The sequence below is a fragment of the Vanessa cardui genome, chromosome Z (assembly GCF_905220365.1).
Source record: "Vanessa cardui chromosome Z, ilVanCard2.1, whole genome shotgun sequence".
NCBI classification, from domain to species: Eukaryota; Metazoa; Arthropoda; class Insecta; order Lepidoptera; family Nymphalidae; genus Vanessa; species Vanessa cardui.
In genome coordinates this window covers 9,816,078-9,830,781 of record NC_061154.1, presented here as the reverse complement: position 1 = coordinate 9,830,781, position 14,704 = coordinate 9,816,078, and the positions used below count along the sequence as shown (strand labels likewise).

The 14,704-nt window shown below is 31.9% G+C and overlaps 1 protein-coding gene across 3 annotated transcripts in view; it reads left to right on the top strand.

Annotated features, from left to right (window-relative positions):
* LOC124542889 (anion exchange protein 2) overlaps positions 1–14,704 on the top strand; it is a 60,032-nt gene that overhangs the window by 28,747 nt on the left and 16,581 nt on the right. Inside the window, exons 2-5 of one of the 3 annotated variants that reach the window (XM_047120789.1) lie at positions 6,682–6,820; positions 10,143–10,222; positions 10,996–11,123; positions 14,096–14,285. In XM_047120789.1, coding sequence (XP_046976745.1) covers positions 6,682–6,820; positions 10,143–10,222; positions 10,996–11,123; positions 14,096–14,285 — 537 coding nt within the window. Of the gene's footprint in view, positions 1–6,681; positions 6,821–10,142; positions 10,223–10,980; positions 11,124–14,095; positions 14,286–14,704 lie in introns of all 3 variants that reach the window. The other 2 variants (XM_047120787.1, XM_047120786.1) reach the window with 2 other exon arrangements.

Sequence of the window (14,704 nt, the reverse complement as noted above, 5' to 3'; positions counted from 1 at the left end):
ACTTACACGGATAGATATTTACATAAGGTATATGACGACCTCCTTGGTCGAGTAGTGAGTACACCGGTTTTCATGAGTACGGGTTCGATTCCGGCCGAATCGATGTGGAAAACGTTCAATGATTGTCTTGGGTCTGGGTGTTAGTGGTACCGTTGCAACTTCTGATTTTCCATAACTCAAGTGCTTTAGCTACTTACATTGGGATCAGAGTAACGGATGTGATGCTGTCCAATATATATTTATTTATTATTATTAGTGTGCTTTATATACATTTAATATATTTATTAAACGCTTAGAACGATTTCATTTGACATTTAAGTATCTATTTTTCGAAAGGTCTCTTTACTCAGGACGTGCAGTACGACCCTGGCCTCAACTCTAAGCGTCACTTCTAGAGCGCCATCGCTTTTATGATTCGACGAACAAAATAAACCAATTAGGTACAATGTCCGCACAGCCTCAGCACTCTTCACGGACATTACATTACATACCTCTACCATAACATGCATTTTAAATTAGCAACGGTTTGACATAAAAACGTAAGACGGCTATTAATGGAAGTGATATCTATTCTAGTATTACACGGAAAAAATATCTCTGTATGTTACACTATCACGACTAAGCCCTGAATTGAACGTTACGAAAATTCACGTAGAGTAAGCCCGTGTAAGGGCATAGATAGAAGGACAATCCGTATTCGTACATAGGCGTATAGGTTTAATAACCTAGTATATTTCTACGGTACCTACAAGATATGTAGGAGGTTCGGATTTACCTAGTTTAATATATTAGAGACCGAAAAATGTGTTTACGACGTCATATTAGAAACTTTTCAAATTATCAGTGTTTATCTACTTATATTGTGCATACATATAAACCTTCTTCAGTCACTCTATCAATGAAAACAAAACTGCATCAAAATCCACTGTGTGATTGAAAAGATATAAGCATAAAGGAACAGACAGACAGTGATAAGCGACTTTATTATATACTCTGTAATAAAGTTTGAACGCTCCTATTGGCTTCGTCGTAGTCAGGTTCATACAATATATGTACCTATATCAACTTACTAGTGTTTTTGTGCTATCAAAGTTGTTGCATACTAAAATTTATATTCATATACAGTTTTATATTGAATTTCAGTAGGTACAATTTTAAATCTCATCGCGCTGCATATTGAAGCTGCCGTTGTGAATGCCCGCTTTAGTGTATTAATTTAAAACCTTTTAAGCGCAGTTGCTCGTTCGATCAACATACTCGTAGGATTTAGGTGAAAGTAGAGTATACAGTAATAGAACTGGTACGACGCATTCGGTGATAAATGGACAATTTTAACGAAATTTCTATAGTTTTTTTTTTTTGATAAATGTTCCCTGTTATTTTTTTTATTTTGATCCATTACACATTGTATATTTATTAATTGTTAAATTACATATATTTGAACATCGTATTTAGCGTTTACCAAAATCGGATGTCCGTTTACATGCTTTAGTGAAACTTGACAGTTTTTTTTATTTAGTTCAAATAAAATAAAAATTAAACTTTTTAGGATTAAATGATTACTATTTAGACTATAATCTCATTCTGTTTTTAACATACTTTAACTGTGTACAGCCTTCTTCTTTGACAATAAATAATAATTATCTTAAGTGACATGTTAATAGGATTTATAAAAAGTGAAATTTATGTTGTGTTTGTCAGTATAAGTCTTTTTTATTTTTTATTGATTGGAGCGTGCTAGAAATAAATGTTCAGTATTAGGTAAATTCGTAATCGCTAAGTTGAGAAGTAATTTGTTTAAACGAGAGTTACATTACTAGCTGCATTATTTCATAGTTAGTCGGTTTTTAAAATGACTAGTTTATTTGACATCACAGTACCGGTGATTTAATTTATTAGATGTAAGGGAATACAATAGGTTTATTCCAAATATTTATCATTTGTCAGGATGCAGTTTAAAGCCTATTACGATTTCGGAAATATAGTATAGTAACGCATATTGAAAGGCAAAAAACGTAAACAGATATTATTGTATTGTTATAAATCGGTTTGAAGGATGAGCGAGCTAGTGAAACTACAGGGACAAGGTATATAACATACCTACTAGTGCCTTAAGTTAGCGGTGCATTGGCGATGTATGGTAACATATTTTACAATATAAATGGCTATCGGCAATGATGACCGTCAAGCATCAGATGCCATTTCCTAACTAAAAATATCATGAATATATTTCAGAATATCATTACATAGTTTAAAACAAAGACCTATGTCTCCATATTTAAAACTACGCAACGTATTCTGATCCGGTTTTTTTTAATAGATAGACAAATTCAAGACGAAGGTTTATATGTATAATACATGCGTAAGATCAATGCGGTCCGTCATAGTATGTAATGAAAAAATATATATTCGAAGATTTAAAATGCAAGGACATAGCAGTTTGTATTGTTCAATTAAAAAAAATTGTGAGCATTCTGTAGTATATTTAGTATCTGCATTGCATCCGTTCGAAGCCCGGGCGGGTCACTAGTTCGAATATAAAAAAGCTAAGATAAAAACTTATTATTAGTAATCATAGGTTTACAATTCAACGTAGTAACGTCGATATTGAAGTGATTTAATAAACAGATATTCTTGATGCACTCTGGTTATTTGGCTCTGAACACGCTTCGTATGTGAAACGAATCGCATTTTACATTTTTTAATATAAATTTTTCAATAACTTGTATTAAATTCTAAATATAATCGAAACTGAAGGATATTGGCAGTGACTCTATAACGATAATTAAAACATGCCGATTTAAATATAGCAGATAAGATATTTGTTCCTATTGCTTGTCAATTTAAACCTGTTATTTTTATTATATGCCATCGATGTTATTATCTAATGAATGATGTAATTTTTGTATACATTTGTTCCGAACAATAACAATAAAACATAATTGGTTCATACGACCTTAATGGTTCAAAGAACTTTCATATTTATTTCATTATCAATTCTACTTCTAATACGACCTTATTTGACTGTGACTATTTTGTTTACTAAACAATGTTTTGTTATTGAAGGGCAATTTAATATTTGAATCTGTTACGTGTCATTCGAATGTTTTTTTTTATACCTAATGAAAAACTTTGAAACTATAAGAGTAACCTTTTCGTTGGGTACTTAATGTCAAAACGAACGTCATTATAAGACCTTAAGGGATGTGTCGCATAGAAGATATAATACGACACAACTTAGATGAAGCATCGGCAAATTCAATAAAACCGATTACTGCAGAATGCAGATTTACACAACCAATAAAAATAGCTCCCTATTGCGCCATTCGATGCTTTTCGTCGCTATATTCGTCGTCGTCGTCGCCGATTCTCGCGTCAGTTCAACTTAAGAAAGCACGTGCACGTAAATAAACGTGTCAAATTGACGAATATATTAGGTCATATGATATTACAAGTTATAACGTGTGTTTAAATTTCATATTCACATAAGAAATAAATGTTGATAACTTGGGATAGCATACTTAATTGGGATGTGATCGATTTTACGAATTTTGCCGATGCTACATCTGAGTTGTGTCGTACTATACTTATATCTTGGACGAACATTGCGTATTTTACAATATTTTAAGGATGACGTTTTTCTTTACAATGAATAGAAAACTCGAGAACACTTGTAAAACATTTTATAGTTATATATGTACCTGTTAATGTAAATTTGCTTTTGTTTGAATTATATTGTTCTTAGTTTTCGCTTACATTGTATTATTTAAAAGCCTTCATTCTAATCTTTACTGGATGATTTTTTTCTGTGTCTTATAAAAAAAGGCGAACAAAAAATTGTGCAGACAGTTTTATTCCTCTGTTTGTCAAATTATTTTCTTTTTATTGTAGCTATTGACGAGCTTAAGTTAAGTGTTATTAATAAAAGCAATTAGAAGTATTGGTATACTAAAATATTCGAAACGAGATGTTTCGATTGATTATATAGTCGAATTTCGACTACTGGGCGGACACTTATTCATCGTTTTTAAATATGTTCTGATGAACCAAGAGAATTTAGAATTTAATTGCTCGAACTGAGAATCTGGTTTGAAATCTATATCTATACATATAATAAAAATTGAGTGTCTGTTTTTAGTATTAGAATAACCGTTTTTAAATGCATATGTATTTATGTATGTATAGACGGTACGTAAACCAAAATATTTTGTTTTACAATTTTTGTCTTTCTGTCTATCTGTTTGTTCCGGCTAATCTCTGGAACTGCTGGACCGATTTTGATTGGAATTTCATTGGCAGATAGCCGATGTAATAAGGAGTAATCTAAGCTACTTTTATTTCAGGATTATGTACACAATTTCAGATTTTCTCGATATCAAATGCAAACGAAGTCGCAAGCACTTCTCGTGTTATAATAATAATGTTTATAAATAAGTTCGATAATATACATATATCTAAGATGCTAGAAGATACATCTATTTGCGGTTGTGGGCGACGGAACGAAGACCATGTTTTGCACTCGATTTACATATTCTTTAGGATTTATAATAAGTAGGTCTAACTAGGACATAATTTATTCATTCAATCAGTAGCTTCTTATGAATTTTTGAATTTATTTATACAAAGTATACACAAACCGTTTTAAGCCGACTAAGGAACGAATTGAATTTGAATAGACTTAGAAGGCTTAAGGCTACCGTTCAGTATTCATGTTAATAACTGAAACAGGACTTGAAATCCAAATGAAGTACGGTGGCGAGTCTCTCGCCCTGATCGTCGCATCAATGTGATCAGACCGTGTTTGCGTTGATTGAAAAATTAATAATTCCTTGCGACGTAGAACGATGACGATTTATAATTTTTTGAAACGGTAATATGTATCTTTGTTGTCATGGATGACATTTTTATCAGATATCTCATCAATCGTTTATTATTACGACCCGAACACGTTGGTATATACAGTACATATACATACATATACACATGACGTAAGCACTAAAGCTCTGGTCTTCAATTAGGGCAAATATTTCCAAATAATTTATTACATAACGGAATTGGATATATCACAAGGTGACGTAGATTTAATTAAATGGATGTCAGAATTAGTGCGTTAAAAATTACTTTATCTGAATAAAATAAATATACTATATTTACTTTTATAAATAGTAGATGTCTACCTACTAATAAAAATATATTAAGACCAGCTGTACCCACGACCTTGTACGCGTTTGAATTTAACAAAAAAATATTGTAGCTTATGTTACTCCTTATTATATCAGTTATTTGCCAGTGAAAGTCCCGTCAAAATCGGTCCAGCCGTTCCAGAGATTAGCCGGAACAAACAGACAGACAGACAAAAATTGTAAAAAATGTTATTTTGGTATATATACCGTGTGTACATACATATGTATTGAGTAAAAATGGGCTATTTTAATAATACAAACAGATTTTTTTTAATATGTGAAGATTAAGAGTTAGTTTTTACGTGCTAATCTCAGGCTATTTATAAAATACTACTTTATTTTTTCTGTATCTTTGTGAATAAAGCAAGAGGATATATTAAATTTCATAATCAATCATTTCGAACCATTGTATCATAAAATATATATTTTTTATTTTAACTTTATTTTTATGATTTTATTCAAACTCGACTTTAAGCTAAAAAGCGCTCCCATATCTAAAGGATAGCAATATTAAAATTTCTTTTTGTAAAACTCCATTTCATTTTTGCTTTTTCTATATATTGGTTATAGTGGAAGCTTATGGTATCGATTTTATCTTTCATGTATTTGCAATTAGTAGAATCAGGTCACCAAAAGCTTTTACCAACGATTTTATGGCATGGTATTATTTCAATAAATATATTTTTCCAATGTATGGAATTTATTTAATTATGAAATTTGTCAAATAAAAGCGCAGCCTTTTGCTTTACCAATTTGAAGCTATTGCTTACTGAAACTTTTGCGAGTATGATGAAATTTAAATTAAATTTAAATTTTCAATTGGATACTTTTTTAGTTATTACTTGTCGATATTTTCAGTACTAGGATGATACTAAGTTTAAATCAAGCGTAACTAACTTCTAATCTTTTCACGTTAAAAAACGCAAATTTCATTAGGAATTTATGTTATTTTAATTCGATTGTTTTTATTAGATACCAGGAATGTATTCTTAAACATTTTATCAGAAGCGCAATGGTGCTTTCTTGGAGTTTATTGTGCCGTGATTTTGTTTACTTAATGATTAATTACAAAAAGGATTTATTATGGAAACGCAAAGACTTAGTACTTGTTAACAGTATAATTGCGAACTCTAGTTTTTCTCGCGTTCTTTTTTGAAACAAAAAAAAAAAAATACTAAATACTTGAAACATATTCATGATTTTCATTTCGTAATTTTGTTTTATACAATTGGCATATCTAGACTTTTTAGTTCGTTGTGATTTCGGATACAACGATCTTTTGTTCTGTCGTATTTATAGTTGTATTCGAACCATTTGATAATAATCAAACAATATATTTAATTAGATAGCGGCTAAACTCCGATTTACTTCACGCATGCGTCCTCTAGTGCATCACAATCTCCCGCCGTCAGAGTTCTCACAGTCACAATCGGTGAACCATCGTATCGGGATGCACTTGTACCCTGACGGTTACTCTAGATAGTATATTTGTGTTCAGGGCGAGGGACAGGACGAGTTGCGTTTGGACGAAGAAATGGATCGAGTTGTATGGAACGAAGCCACTCAAGCATCCCGACTGCAGAGCACCAGCGAACCAGTTAGGGATATAGCTGCGCCTCCGCCGCCTTACTCCCACGGTAAGTTTGACGACTTTAAGCCTTTGTAATTTAATAAATTTATGAACTAACAATTAATTTACTCGAATTTAATAATTATAATCTGATCTTAAAAGCATCGTCAGTGCGAATTTTTATTGCATTAAAAAACGAATTGTGTACGAGCTTTCTGTAAGTGGAAAATAATTAAACATTGTAATTTTCATATTATTTGACAAAGGTATCCAATAAGAATGAAAATATTAACATTATTTCTCCTTGCATAGCGACGAGATGGTAGAAAATATTTGTATTGTCGTTTAATTAAAAAATGTAATGGAAATGTTAACTTACTTTCGTGTTTTAAAAGTTATTTAACTTCGGCTTTAGCTTTTTTTATTGTTTAAAAAAAAAACAATATCCTTTTTTAAGACATTTTTATTATATATTTATCTATGTCTAGTATATTATACATTAACAAGTTGGCCGACATCGTACAGGAATTATCATACAAAGTTACCGACCAATTGATTCCCTTGAAGTTATCCAGAAAATCTATCTTGAACAGCGTAAGCGTAAAGGCCTAACTGTACCGAATTTCAAGTTGATTTTAGACATCCTATTTCTAGTTACTTGCTGGTGTTTCGCTTGTTATAGTATTATAAAGTTAGCTTGTAATAGTTTATATTTTGGCTTGTATCCTAAAATGCTTTATTATCCTTATTACTAATTCTATTTATAACTTGAATCACTCATAAAAATCGTTGCTTTATTCTAAGAGCTAAGCGCATACAGACGGTGGTTTTGCTTTATGCTATACTAGCAGAACCTGCGACTTAATTCGTGCGAAATTTATAAAATAATAATACTACGTAATACCCTTAATAGGGATGAAGTTTCATAAAATCTTTGCGGATGTCTACAGGCTTAACGGGCTAGTTAGGTTCAAAATTTGGCAGGGGCCTAATTTCAAGTTTGTAGCTGTGGTATCGTAATTTATCATAGAGTTGTATTTCGCTCTTAAATATAGATATGAATTGTTATGCTTACTAAACTAAGTATACATATACCTGCATACGTATTTATTATATTATTATCTATAAATAGGTAAAATTATTAAAAAATTATTTGAATTTAGGTCGTAGTTAGATCAACACATGATAACTAAGTAATTGTCAATTTCTTTTTTTACTGTATCACAAATTAACCTTGGACGTTTTGAATTAAAAAAAAAAATACACCGACATGCGACCGAAATGCACGCAAACTGTTTACAGCAAATAATTTCAATCATTCTATTGATTTTTGACGTATACAACGAAGATATACGAAGCGACAATATAAACAAACTTATTAATACAATCACTTTAATGTATTAATTTAAGAGCCGAGATGGCCCAGTGGTTAGAACGCGTGCATCTTAACCGATGATTTCGGGTTCAAACCCAGGCAAGCACCGTTGAATATTCATGTGTTTATAATTCAACTCGTGCTCAGTGGTGAATGATAAGATAGTGAGGTAACCTGCATGTGTCTAATTTTATAGAAATTTTGCCACATGTATATTCCACCAACCCGCATTGGAATAGCGTGGACCTTAGCCCAGCAGTGGGAAATTTACAGGCTGTTGTTGTTGTTGTTGTATTAATTTATATATGAACGCTTTTCAATTCATTAAGCGCCGTGTTTTGAGTAATCAAAGGTGCAACTGTTATAATATTATGAGCACTGCGTCGGTTATTCATTCCGCATGACTGAGGTATTATCTCGTATTATTGAATAATTAGGTTCCAGTAATTCGGTTATGGGTGAAGCTATAGGGTTAAGCGTCTAATGGTACAAATGATATCACTATAGCACTTTTTTAATAAATTACAATTAAACTAATTAATACTGATTTTAAAAGCTTTATTTACTGTTGACGTATGTGTATATAAATTACAGTTTGCATATGTGTCGTCTATTCGGTTCCAAACCAATCATCCGATTTTGATGAAACTACGGTGAGATGTTATGCGTCTGCCAAAAAAGTTACCGAACATAACAAATGTCATATATTTATAAGTCTTTTAACACAAAAGTTGTATATAACACTTAATTAGCTCAAGACACGGGTCTTTATATAAACATCGTCAGGCGACACTTTTTCTAATTCCATTTTTATGTATTAATATGTTCGTTTTGATGGTATGCGACTTGTTTGTAATGATTTCTGTATAGTAGTATAACACTTTGTTCAGAATTATTTTAAAGTATTAATTTATTAAAATATGTTTAAATTGAATACCATGGTTAGGTTAGTTTTTATGAGTACAGCTTAAAATATGTTCCTCTTTGCCAATATTTTCATAATATGAATAAAAATTAAATAAACGTCACAATCGAACAATTTAAATCACGTGTAAAACGATTTATAATAAATTAACTATGTGTGAGAGTAATTAAATAAAAAATCAATATATGAGGGAATGGTAATAGTATTTTTTTAAGTAATGAATCAGCCACATTTTTAATAATAATATATAAAGTAATTATAAAGTTAATCACTACTTTCAATCTTACTAATTATTGGTTTATTATAATTAGAGTCAGACACATTATGTTAGCAGTTTACATTTATTTCAGACAGCTTTTATACTCTACGTTTTTCTCGTGTAACATGCGATACTAACTTCGTTCCAAAAAGTATGTCGTGAGTTTTCCACCAGAGTAGAATAGGAAAAACTAACTTCCACGTATTGTAAGCGAGCCTAGTTTGTAACGGTCATGTTAATCGCAACCATCTAAAACTCTTATGGGGACGGAAACAAACATAAATAAACACCCTCAAAGTATTGGAGTAAAACAAGCGGTCAAGAATTGGTATAAAATACATCACGCTGACCCCAAATAAGTGTGATAACGTTGGGCAATGTAAATGTTTTTCTTTAAACAAAGGCGTCATTTAAAACAAGTACGCCTACTCATTTTTTGCGCTTTTTTATGTATTCCCTGTACACGAAACCTTAATACTTGATTTGTTTGGATAAACTATAAGCTTACAACATTATAAATACTTCCTTTGTAAGATTACATTCAAAAGAGATCTCTAGCAGGCTTCCTTCCTTCGATCAGACTCACAGTACGTGTTCACGTTAAGTGACTTTTATAATAATATTTATATAAAATTTTAAATGTCCTGTAAATGTGGTAATGCTTTTCTATAATTGAAAATGAATATTTACGAAGAATCGTATTGAATTGGAGCTCATAAAATATATTTAATTGATTTTGTATTAACTTTCCACTATTAATTTATCTTTTCGTTTGAAAGTTTTGATAGTAATGTGACTATTATTTTTACTAATGTAATATTGTTTTGCAGATGGTGAAAGTCAACCAAGCAGCTCGGATATTACTTCCATTAGCGCTTCGCCACATCTAACTTCAAGTTCAGACCAGCAGGTAAATATGACGCCCTGTGTAAATGCAATATTAACTCAAATAATTAGGCTTAGGCTTTAATAGAACTGACTTTTGTTCTGTAGATATTAAGGGTCGCGTTATTCAATTAACGTAACGATTTTAATAGGCAATCGTTTAGAGGACTGATACTGTCTCAAACCAGTCGGATGGCAAACGTACGTTTCAGTAATCAAATATTATACGTAAATACATAGATTAATCTTCGGTGACATCGTCGACAAAGCACGCTCAACTAAGCTTACGTTATTTAATAAACATGCAACTTTTATCGATCAATACGAAAATGATCACTATTTCAAGGACAATACGGTACCGACACAACACGATCACGGCATTAATGTAACAGTACGGGATTTTTAGACTTTCGTATGACTCAAAATGTTTGATCGATAGAGAGAAAACACATATTACTTTACTGAGATTTTTTCTGTTCTTATAAACAGAATAAGTAAGCTGAAAAAAAACTAGTTATCTCTGTAAACGTAGAAGGAGGATTTCCATTAATAGCTGTAATTGCTTTTACTCACTGGAGTTCTACTTGTTGCTTGCCTTTGTACTAAGACATTCGAACTGCATTGTTAGTAGATACCTCACTGAAGAGAATAATAAAGAAACGAAACGAAATATTAAATAAAGTTTTTGTACTTTGTACCCACCGATTGTTAGACTTAATAAGGAATATGTAATGATTAGTTGTTTAGAATAAATTATTGGTTGAAATGAATAAATCTCTAAAGCAGACATCAATGCAGTGGTCAGGTTCGGGGTCGGCTTTGACTTCCCGCGATGACGACAAACACGTGCAGTTCGACGGTGAACAGAAACCAGCATTGAATCTACTCGACGAAATTAATGAAGAGCGCAAAGCACAAAGACACAAGTGAGTACATAATTTTTAAATAAATTTATATACTTAGTACTTATAGTGCGGTCATCGAGCAGGGAACAGGATTGAAATTACCATCTGTAGGCAAAGAATTTAAGTCATTTTTAGATAATTTGTGATTTTGAAAAGATTACGAAGTAGAGACCGAACTAAAATCTACACAAAATATTTTGCTCAGTACGCCTATTGACGACCGCTGTGGTCGAGTAGTGGGTACACCGGTTTTTTTTATGGTACGCCACTCATGTCCCGAGTTCGATTGCCGGCCGATTAGTTTTCTATGTTCTCTTGGGTCTAGGTGTTTCTGGTACCGTCGCTACTTCTAATTTTCCATAACTCGAATGCTTTAGCTACTTATATTGGGATCAGAGTAATGTATGTGGTGTTATCCATTATTTATTCTTTATTTATTACTGTTATTCACATAACACAAAAAATACAAATTGAAGGGTCTAATTTGTAAAGAGACCAAACCATGATTAAAAGTACTCTTTATAGTATGGTAGGAAATTAAATGATATATTTTATTATTGATATACATTAATTCAAAATGATGCGCTTGCTTGTTTTATTAAAATTACAAACGAACCAATAGTATTATTAAATGTATGTAAAATCAGAGTAATTAAATATATTTCTTAAGCGCGCTCTCTTAGAAAAGGAGGCAATAAGCTTTCTAAGGAAAACATCGCCATTTTTTTGAATATAGTGTACAATTTTTTTACATTTCCTAACAGCATATATCTATTCCAATATTTCAGAACGTATAACAATAGGATAGTTGCTATTTCACTTCACATGATATTTGAATAGTTGTGCCTTTAGGCTTTAACATACATGTGTCATGTAATCTGCCACATAGGCCGATTTGGCGCTGCGATCCAAATTGTATTGTCCAATGGCCTACTCATATATGTATGATTATGTACATATGTGAATAGGTCAATAAACCAAACCAAATATTTAAAGCATTACAATTATTGAAATTGGTATGGTAGTTCAAGAGAATAGTGTGTTTCAATATACATAATCTAGTTATTCTTTATAAATAAAAATGTCAAACATTCCTTTCGATTATGAAGAAATTTTGGAAAGATGTTCTTCAAGCTTTAGCCAAGACCCAAGAAACAAGTACTTTTCTTTAATTTTTTAACCTTCAATACCGTTGTTTTATGAATTCATATATTTTTGAAGTTTTCAAACAAAGAATTCTTGTATCGATGTCAGTCGTCAAAAGCATGTATCGCGAACACGAAAAAGATGAAACGTGTGAAAGTTGGCTGGCGGACGCTGCCAGAAGCTACGTCGAGACGTGGCGCGGAAGTGTCACCTGGGTACGAGACAGAAATAGTGTAGAGTCGCGTGACATTGGCATTGTAGCTCGTCGAAGAAACCAAGCTCGAAGTTGTGTCACGCAATCGCATGTAGGCGGCGCGTTTGTAATGCGCCTTCGAGAGTTGTGCTCGTGGCAAGCTGCTCATTGTTTCCCTTCATTTTCGATATGCCGGTGACGTACTCCCGGTCCTCTGATGTGGGACACCAACGGTGAGTGCAAGAGCACCTCACATTGGATTCAATCACATTTGTATCATAAAAAAGTGGTGTATGTTACGCAACTGTTGTTGGCTGGTGGAAATATCACATAATTGTGCTAAGATCATAATATCATAGATTTATTACCATTTTTAGAAAATATAGTAGTTTCGAACAAAATATAGAATCGATTATATGGAAGGATTCTATTTAAAATCGATTTGTTAATATTTCATAATAGATTTGTCAACGAGTTCATTGAAGTTGTTTTTTTATGTATTGACTTTTCTTAATCCAAAGAAAAAGGATAGATTACTCGTCGCGCTCCATTAGTATTCTAACCGGCCCGAACGTTACGGCCACCTCACACAGCGGCACTTCGCGCTCGGTGCACCCAGCGTCCTTGTGCAAACACGGTCTTAAAAAATATCAATGCATGTTCATTAATAATGGATTATATTATATTGGGAATATTTACAAAGGTTCAGAAATAAATAAAAATAAAGCGCAGTTTGTAATTTAAAATAATCGGTTATTAAGTTTCAATATTTTGTTTTTCCTTGTAACTCGTTTAATATTACATTATATATTTACAGTGTGAAGTCTCTGACTGACATTATCGGTTCAAAATTGGAAAATAAATTAAAATGTTGCAGTTAGTGCCTTTATTAAAACTCTGAGTCATGGAATAAATGTAATTTATTTCGATCACATATATTATTGTGTCGACATTAAGCTCGAATAAAATTACGTGGCAGTATTATATGCAGTATTTCGAAACAGTTGTTATGTTTTAGTAGAGTTATATTTAATAATTGTATAAAATCGACATAAATAGCCTGATTGCAAACGCTATGTCGAGAATATAAAAAAATGAATACGATTATTTATTGATAAATACTCAATAGCATCCTGGGTTGGGGTCTGTAAGATCGCATGCCTGGCACGGTATATTTAAGTGTATTTATGTTTGTGCATACATTTGTGTATTTTTATATGTACCGCGCAGTTCAATCATGTTTCTCTAAGAATTTATGCCGTGGCCGAAATCGGCCAGAAGGACTTTATAATATTTTTTTATTATGAAATCATAACATAATATGTTGTTACATTGCAAATGTGTCTTTATTAAACGAATAGATAGTAACTCTGTGCAACAGTGATTAAGTTCCCTCAAACGGTTTCTGTTAATCCTATGATGTGATTTGCAAAGTTAGATAGTTGGAAGTTCCGCATGTATCGGAAAACTAAAACACGATTAATATATAAATGTACTTTGTGGAATATAACTTTAATGATTCCTGATATTGTAAAAAATTATGTATCAAATGTAATCTTTAAATTTAATTATTTAATCGTAAGAATAATTATACACGTATATAGGTTTAATACGAAATTCGAATGTATTTTCTCATAAAAAAAAATATTTTCAGTCGACACTTGCACCCTCACAAGACACGGAAATATTCGTTACAAGAGGGTGGTCGTATAGGCCTGGATGCGGAACGTCGGCCGTTAACAGCGCCTTCAGACGAACCGCTACCCGAAGCTGATCAAGACGAACTCCGTAGCCATCGTAGCGATGACCCACGAGCTCTACGACGTCACAAAATTCAACCACGAGTATGTTACATATTATGTTGAAATATCACTACTACGTAATGCATATCATATTTTCAATCATTAATAAATAACTCTTCAACATGTGTATTAAATAAAATATAAATAGACATAAAAGTCAAGTATCATAATTCCTCTATTACTGTAGAGTAGTTTTATTTATAAATAGGACTTCAGAACCAAGTTGTTCTAAGGGTACTTTATATTGTATTTACTAGAAGCCATTAATGTCTTATTACGTTAGGAGCAGAATGTTTTGTATGCATGTGACCTTTTATTCAATTTTGTTCATAATGGCTTTCAGTTGACATTATCGTTACAACCACAATATTATCTTTAACATATAGGTTAACGTTAAATTCTTTTTTAAAATATTTTTAATTTTACTATGTATTCTATAAATTTACAGAATACATAGTACT